Source organism: Taurulus bubalis (assembly GCF_910589615.1).
Source record: "Taurulus bubalis genome assembly, chromosome: 12".
Taxonomy (NCBI): Eukaryota; Metazoa; Chordata; class Actinopteri; order Perciformes; family Cottidae; genus Taurulus; species Taurulus bubalis.
The window spans coordinates 5,017,682-5,026,746 of NC_136600.1; the positions used below are offsets into that span (position 1 = coordinate 5,017,682).

Below are 9,065 nucleotides of genomic sequence, written 5' to 3' on the forward strand. Positions count from 1 at the left end.
ATTAGTGACTGAATTTGACACCAAACATCAACAACAGTTGACAACTGAAATGTGTGAGGTGAAATTTTAGGACAAAGAAAGTACAAAGTCTCTCTTCTCTCAGAAAAGTCTTACAAGTGCCATCTGTCAAGTGCCATCTGTTACTTTCCCCAAACCCACTGATTACTCGTTGAGATCAAAACAGGATCATGTATTCAGAGGCCCCGCCCACAAACGGGATTCCCTACTCGTTTTTCTTCCTAAAAAACGATTTCCCCTCCGTGACTCGGTCTTTGGTTTCCTGCAGCTTCTCAGAGAACTTGTCCTTAGTCTCTTCCATTTTCTCAGAGAAGAGTTCTTTAGTTTCCTCCATTCTCTCTGAAAATCTCTCCTTTGTCTCCTCCATCTTCCCCGACAGTTTCTCCTTTGTCTCCTCCATTTTGTCCTGGATGTATTCTTTGACCGGCGGCGGTGTGGTCAAGTAGCCGTGCTTACGGAGGTACTGAACCGACAGCGACGTGCCGCCCAGGGTCGCCGTGTATCGAGCAGGGGTCGCAATCTGGAGGGAACCAATAAAAACACAGTTGCTGGTCAGCAGAGAAAAATGCCCGAATCCATCCCTCATGAAGAGGTCAGGAAATTTAATAGTGTGAATGTTTGATTCAAACAATGCTTTAATCTGATCGATGAATCAAAGGGTTTGATTTTTACTTCAATAAATAAAAAACCAGAGGATCCTGGATTAAATTACCTTGTACATGGCGTACGCAGTCAGAGCGTAGCCACTCGTAGAGTTTCTCAACAGGCAGACGAGAGACTCTGGGAGACCAACCATCTCCAGGAAGGGCACGACGTTCACCCCCCTGAGAGGAGGACGGACACAAAGGCCGTCAGTATAGCAGAATCAGATCAAATACAGTTCGTCTTTCTTACAAAAAGACTTCAAATAAATATATTTCAGGGATAAATGTTGATATAAAAAGGAAAGCCATGAACACAGAAGACAACCAGACTCACTTCATAGCAGCGTAATAGAAGGTTCCAAACCAGACTGAGGACGTGACGAGATGCACAGGGATCATCACCTTCCCATACTGTTTGAAGGTCCTCTTGAACCTCTGGACCAAACCGATAGACTTGTCCTGCAGGGGGTCCATCTCCACGTCATCAGGCTCTTTCTGGACCTCCTGAGTTTGAGGTGTGGCGCTGGACTGTGGCTCCCCCTGTGGTGCCTGCTGTTTCGGCTGATGTGCCGCCTTGCTGGAGGCTGTGGTTGACAGCCAGCAACGGCCTGTGAGCGGCGGCAACGGGCGAAGGACGCAGCAACAAAACCCTGCTGTTGGTTCGGGGACGGCGGCACCCACCAGTAGGGGGCGTGCTGCCGCCAAACGCCGCAGAGTCCCGTGATTCAGGATGCGCTGCATGGTCTTCCTCCTCGACTCCTCCCCACCTCCGCTATGCCGCTTCACCACAGACTGGGGACGAAACAAGCAAGACATTTCATAAACTACAAATCCAGACAGAGACATCACATCCTTTGTTTACTGGGGCAGCTCACAATTCATTTAATTCAATCAATGAACCTCCTGCATTGAGTTATCGATTACTCATTTATGTGTAATATGTAAGAAAAACTATATAAATTGTCCAGTACGAGTTCCAGACTCAAAGGAAATAATTTTCCAGAAACTTAAAACAAGGTTCATGGGTACACTAAGAAAACCAGAAAAGCCTGACGTTTTAAATCCAAAACATGATTGCCGATTGATTTTCTGTCAAAAAGTGGATCCTTTCAGCGTGATGAGCTTCCTTAATTCACTCGGTCTGATTGAGAACAACCGATGAGTATAAATCATAAACATGTCGCTGGAAAAGCAATGGCTAAATCCTGCACATGAAGAGTTGTTTAGTTTGTATGTCAAGGACACATAATTAGGGCTGCAACTAACGATTTTCATAATCGACTAATCTATCGACTATTTTTTTCGATTAGTCGACTAATCTAATGACTATTTCCCATTAAAATGACTCAAAATGTTGGAATTTGAACTTCAAATGTATTCGAGTAACAAGATCTGAACATCAGAACATCATTATAACAAATAAATTAAATAGTAATACAAATTAAAGTGCAAATATGCTTTAAAGGTAACTCAAAATAGCAATCAAGCCTCTGAAAGTGCAAAATAACTGACATTCCAAATAAGTCCAAAGGTTAAAAACATAATCCATCCTGACAATTAAAGTGCAAGGGTTTAAAAGTAAATCAAAATGACTTATTGCAGTCCCACGTATTCTGCATGTTTAACTACCTTTATCTCTGGACAGAGCTCTACTAGGCCGTCTCACATCAGTGTGCAGAACAGCTGTCTTTGAAGAGCTGTCGCTCCAATAGACGATCTTCATCACCACCTCCATGATCTCTTTCCTGTTTAGCGTTGTAGCGCATAATGCTTGTTGGTGTATTATGCAGTGGTAATTAAGGAAGTCGGGGAAAACATCGTTCTCCCTGCACTTAACAATAAATCCATTCATGGGACCGACCATTGCAGGCGCAGCGTCTGTGGTGATTGACATTCATTTGCACACCAGGAGCTGTGTTTTGTCGATAAAGTTTTTTTTTTAAATGGCACGCGATCTACCCGCACTACCTCTGCCGACGTATTGGGCACCCCTGATGTAGTGCATTGCAATGCCGAATGAAAATGACCGAATGCTCTGAATCTTTTCACTACAACCGATTATTTTTCATAATCGACAACGTTGATTATGTCGACTAATCGTTGCAGCCCTACACATAATCTGACATACAAGTTTCCCTGAGGCCCCCAAAGAAACCATGTACATGTTCTCACTATAGAGATACTTCATGGAAGGGCTTTGGATGACCTTCTAACTCACATGTCAAACTCAAGGCCCGCGGGCCGAATCCGGCCCGCCGCGTCATTTTATGTGGCCCGCGACGGCTTCACGGACCGTTTTCAGTGAATCGCGGACCTTTGCATGGGCTTTTATTTTGAAGGGGATTTTTTATGTGCTTTTATTTTGAAGGACATTTGTTATGCAGCGGAGTGCCATCTATTCACACTCCTCAATGCTGCGTTCACAAAACGCTTTACTTGCGTGAGTTTACACAGACTATTTGTGATAGTTAACTTCATTACCGACTTTTTTATTCTATGTTTGAGCATGAAAACACTGCGTCTGTTAAAAAAGGCTGAAGTTATACAAATATTATGTGTGTTGTATTACCTCATGTCCTTAAGATGCACTTTTTGGTTTTTAATTGAGTGTAAAAGGGAATATTTCAAACAATTGTTTTTGTGTTGGCATACTGTGATATTGTGTACTTTCTCAGGTTTAAACTGCACCATATCATTAAATCTATTTGAGAAGTTGAAAATGTTCCTCGCATTGGATCTCAGCTTGTCATTAAGGGGTCAAGGTGGGTCCTGCAGCCAGACCAGTTGAACCACTGCCCCAGACCAGTTGAACCACTGCCCCAGACCAGTTGAACCACTGCCCCAGACCAGCTGAACCACTGCCCAGACCACATGCATGTCTTTATTTGCTCACAATTATTTGTGGGACCAGTTATGTCCTTCTCAACTGTGACAAAAAAGCTTGGAAGAAAGTTAATATAATAACGTGTGTTTTATCTTTGCCTTTGTTATTTTCTTCTGTTTTAAGTTTGATCTTTAGCAATGTGGGTTTCTTAACCCTAAATTAAATGGACTTCTGTCATAGTAACAGAGAAATTTGCTTCCATATATTTTTACATTTATAGAAATGCATGTACAATATTTTTACACTTGAATAAACAATAATCTAATACAAAGACAGTAAACATTATGTTCGGGAAGAGTTAAATGTATATGGTGTTACAGTTACAACCGGCCCTTTGAGGACGACCATGATGCTGATGTGGCCCGGGGTGAAAATTAGTTTGACACCCCTGTTCTAACTGATCTTTCCTGGATGACCTTCTAACTGTGATCTTTCCTGCATAACACAACATTGCAGGTAATCTATGTTGATTGTCCTTGCAAGAAAATGTGCATCAGATGCTCCGGATCAGCCTCTAGAATCCATCTGAAACACCTACAGTCGCTTGTGCTTTCACTGAGCACATTTTAATTCTTAGCTTCATGCATGTGACTATGATCCAGTAGAGCTCCTCTGATGAGTACTGAACCTCATCTTTAACCCGGCCTCCAGCTCTCTGCAGTGACTGATACAGCTCAGGGAGCAGATGGGAGGTCTCTGGACATACCGAGAGTTATTTTTCTTGAGTGGATGGCAGAGTTTCATAACGAGAAGGCAGCGTTTCCTGTTGCGTTACAACACTTCCGGTAAACCTACTGGCTGCCAACATGCTGCTGGAGCTGAGCAGAAGCGCCACAATAACACCGGAAGTCGTTATTAATAGGCTCGTTCGAGATGAGTCAGTTCTGCGCAGAATCGATCGACGGCGATCGGCGCGCAATGCATGCCGGTTAGATTTGTGTCCGACTTGCTCTGACGTCATGCACACGTGGTCAACGATACTCTCACGAGACCAAGCCGGCTGTCGATTTCAGAGTCAGCCGCCGCAGTTGCTTTCCAACGACTGCGTGGCCCAGTGCATGATGGGAAACGCCTGGCTCTCGCCACATCAGAGAGCTGATTGGCTCTTAGATCTGACAGCAAACACCACGTGTTGTAGAAAATCCTTATTTTATGTGTAGTTGTAATAATTAACCCTTGATTATTGACTATTCGTCTCATGTTTAATCTAAAAACACATCTTGTGTGGTTGATAATACAACATCTTATTTTCATAACGCATATCTAAACCAATAGTAATGTATTTCACAGGCAGACATAAAAATACCAAAGGATGCAGCTACACAGTCTACATAAATACATATTTATAAACACATATAATAAATCCAAACGTGATCTGTAAACTACAAGTAAACAAAAGTTCGGAACTAACAGGAAGTACTTTTTTCTGTGACTTCCTGCGTATACTTAGCTGGCAGCTGACAACTGTCCGACTTGATGCAGTTTATCGTCAACGCCTCCTGCTGCGGCCGCTGCTCTCTCTGGATTGCAGGCGAGGCGCAGCTCTAACGGACGAGCCTAGTGTCTTCACGATAAAAGCACTCAAATAGACGGGGAGTCAAGAGGCGTGGTTTATTTGAACGGTTCCGACCGGAAGTCTTCAGCTAAACTGCCGCTAGCTTTACCAGTGCATGTATTTTAGGCTAGTTGACATTGTCCAGTGTTTTTGTTGAGGACAAGCAGGAAGCTGTGGGTTCTTAGCGGTCGTGGAAGGTGAAGTAAAGCGGATTGGGTCTTCATGAAGCGGACGGAGAGTCTTCTGGAGACGCGTGTTGGCAGGCGGACGAGTTAAGACCACACTCGACTGCTGCCAACTTTAGCTTCAGACGATAGCAGGTTGACATTAGCTGTTAGCTGTACGCTAGCAGCACTGCTAAGTACAAGTACAACATACCAAAGCACAACACACTTACGTGGACTGGTACTTCACGTCTAGCCCTTGATGCGGAGGAGCCCCGGCTATGTGTCGTTCAAGGACCACAGACTGCGTGGAGAGCAGCATGTAACCGAGGCCGCGCAGAGACTCATGGGAAATGTAGTCCGCATATGTGAAACGTGTACGAAACTCATTTCCCAAGCTGCCTCGCGCAAGGTCAACTTCTTGGGTTTGTTTTCAAGGTGTGCCGCACGCGACCTTCACGTGTAACGTTAACTATTTCACACGTCCTGACTGTCAAACATATATTTATATATGCATGCACGTATATATACATATATATATATACACACATATATATACACATATATATATATATATACACACACACACACACATATATATATACGTATATATATATATATATATATATATATATATATATATATACATATACATATATACATATATATATATATATACATATACATATATATATATATATATATACATATACATATACATATATATATATATACATATACATATATATATATATACATATATATATATATATATATATATATATATATATATATACATATATATATATATATATATATATATATATATATACATATATACATATATATATATATATATATATACATATATATATATATATATATATATATATATATATATATATATATATATACACACATACATATGTATAATAGTAATAGTAAATGCAATACAAGTATTCCACCAGCAGAGGGTGGGCTGGTTACATTCTCCCAACTGTCTAGTTTATATTTTTATCATCCAGCAATGCGCAGTAAAAAAAAAAATCTAATGTACAGTCTGTCATTGAAATAGATCAAGAATAGTCAGGTAATTAAAAAGTCTTGACAGGGAATACATTTGCCAGTGTGATTCCTGTTATGGTTCAGTCTAAAAAGCTCTCTTCAATTACAGTTATGATTAATTCCAGCTTTCCTTGTGTGAAAATGACCACCTGAGGTAAAAATGAACTCCGTTACACAGATCATCCCCGAAACGGATTAGGATTCCCATCACATTCATTGGGAACTCCGCAGATGCCTGCTCACAGAGGGGTTGAAACCAAATCCGGCCCATTCCTTCATTTATGTGCACACAATTGCACGAGTAGGAATCTGTCGTTGAGCTCCAGGCCCACCAGGGACTCGGCACACATCAGCCCAGCTTCTAGAGCAGAGGTGGGCAAACTACGGGCCCGCGGGGCATTTTAATCCGGCCCGCTGAGTATTATAATTATTATAACATAAAAAAAAATAAAAAAAGTTATAGTAAAGACCGCTGTAGCGCTTCTCCGTTCCCAAGTTCAGTTTCCCGAAGCACGATGACCACAACAGACCAGCGTTGATGTTTCTTCATGCTTATTTATTGCACAGCCTCTTTTAGGCTTTTCGTGTGTGTTCTTCTGCAGCAGAGCCGTGTGCGCAGCAGAAGGCATTACAGCGGTCTTTCTGCTGCAACGCTGGTCTGTTGTGGTCATCGTGCTTTGGGAAAATCAAGTCGGGAACAGAGAGGCGCTGCAGCGCCGTGCGGACCGCTGCCTGCCGTGTTCTGCTGAACTAGAGCGACACACAACACTTGCTGTGCTGCGCTGGTCCATCCCACCCCTCCCCCACTGATCCAACAGACAAGGGCGACACTTTTTTATTTTTTTATTACCGTAATACACCGCAAAACACTGAAAAGCTCCACTTCTTAGCGGTCACAATCCTTTTTAATTATGTCGTAAAGCGTTAACTTTAGAAGAATTACGGTAATATGAATCACTTTCTGTCGCCGGAGACAGGGTTTGTACTACAACAGTTTTAGAGTTGTAAAATGAACTGACAGCTGCATGCAGAGTGTTTTTCCTCAGTATAACTAACATAACTAACCACATTCCTGCGCGCTCATGTCACGTGACATATAGGGTTCTGTCTGCCAGCCTCCTGCAGTGATCCCTTCTGTCACAATGAGTGGACCCAAGAAAAGACAAGTCCACAGTGAGTGCAGAGTCTTTAATGAGTGGACTGCTAAGTATTTTTTCACCGAAGTACGATCAGAGGCAGTATGTCTTATTTGCCAAGAAACCATTGCAGTATTCAAAGAATACAATATTAGCCGCCACTTTTCCGCCAAGCATGCTAACTATGCTAGCCAACAGTCAACGACAGAACGGGCGGCTACTGCTAAGAGGTTGGCAGCCAAAAAAAGTCAGCAAAAAAAAATTCTCCGCCAAACTGCTATACAAGAATCAAGCACCAAGGCAAGTTTTTTGCTAGCATTCAAATTAGCAAAAGCCAGCAAGCCTTTCTCTGAAGGAGAGTTTTTGAAAGAATGTATGGTAGAAACAGGTCTCTTATGTCCAGAGAGCAAAAACACATTTGAAAAATTGAGTTTATCACGCAGAACAGTGACTCGGCGTGTAGAACAAATTGATGAAGATTTAACCAGCGAGTTGAACAAAAAAGCTGAGTCATTTACGTTATATTCTCACACCGCCCAGCACCCCCTGTGGCGGACCACAGGCTCCCCACCTTCCCTTTGGCTCCAATAATCTGTTTTGTGGTCTGCATTTGGTTCCGCAACATTGTCCTCCCGTGACAGGTTCACACAAACACTCTCTATCCATCTGATACTGGCCCGGCCCGTCTGTCAATTTTTTTTTATTCAATGTGGCCGCTGAGCCAAAAAGTTTGCCCACCCCTGTTCTAGAGTCACCAGCGTTGCTCACCGCTCATCTATTGACAGGCGGACAGATCAGATCAATACATCTTATGAATCAGAATTCCAGCTGCACGGTGCACGAGGGGCCCGGGTTCCATCCCCGATCCCAAGCGGTCCTTCTGAGTGGAGTTTGCTCGTTCTCCCCGTGGCAGTGTGGGTTCCCTCCACGTTCTCCTCATGGCAGCATGGACCATTAGTAACTGAATTCTTCACGTCCCTGTTGACGTGATTTAACAGTGTGCAGTGCGCATGTTAACACACTCACGCTGCAAAAACACAGTGAGTGCTGGAACAGTGAGCTCTAAACTCCTACGCCACACGCTCAATGCAGCACCTAAAAAGGATCGTTCTCTATTTTTCTGACATATTTAAGGCGACCATTAACAGTGCATGAACTGACTAATCTGAAGGGTGTTGCTGATGGTGGCGAGTCCACAACATCATCAGTGTTGCAGTGTAACCAAGCAGTTTAAGCAGTAGCTTAAGTTTAACCTTGAGTCTAAAAAAATCTTATTGTGGGTTATTTTATATTGATTTCACAATCAGAATTTCAAGACATACAGACGTAAATAATTAATAAATAAGACAAGCACATTCCGCCGGTAGAAATCGATCCTGCACGTATAAGCAGGACACAGAACACAGTATAAATACCACACACTGTGTATAAATACCACACATATAAATACTCAATGCAGTTTGTTTAACAGAGAAAACATCTTCACTGACAGTGATGGTGACTGTATTAGTATGAGTAATAGTTTAACACCATAAAATTAACTGAAAACATTATACGATCATTTGTATCAATATTTTAGGTGGATTGTTATTGGAATGT

At 42.3% G+C, this 9,065-nt stretch overlaps 1 protein-coding gene across 1 annotated transcript; it reads right to left on the reverse strand.

The window, feature by feature from the left end:
• Positions 1 to 204: 204 nt before the first annotated feature.
• LOC306744310 (protein FAM210A-like) lies at positions 205 to 5,555 on the reverse strand. The gene is made up of 4 exons (XM_079226928.1): positions 5,499 to 5,555; positions 997 to 1,454; positions 731 to 842; positions 205 to 538 (listed from the first exon to the last, which is right to left on the reverse strand). Exons 2-4 carry the CDS (start codon positions 1,401 to 1,403, stop codon positions 224 to 226), a joined length of 834 nt encoding a protein of 277 aa, XP_079083054.1. The 5' UTR covers positions 1,404 to 1,454; positions 5,499 to 5,555; the 3' UTR covers positions 205 to 223.
• Positions 5,556 to 9,065: the final 3,510 nt, after the last annotated feature.

What these genes read in the sequence shown, in the direction of transcription:
- LOC306744310 (XM_079226928.1), bottom strand. Translation starts at nt 1,403, where the DNA reads ATGCAGCGCATCCTGAATCACGGGACTCTGCGGCGTTTGGCGGCAGCA. An exon ending in TTCTATTACGCTGCTATGAA is followed by an intron (nt 843 to 996) that starts GTGAGTCTGGTT and finishes TCCTCCTCTCAG; the next exon opens with GGGGGTGAACGTCGTGCCCT. An exon ending in CTGCGTACGCCATGTACAAG is followed by an intron (nt 539 to 730) that starts GTAATTTAATCC and finishes GGTTCCCTCCAG; the next exon opens with ATTGCGACCCCTGCTCGATA.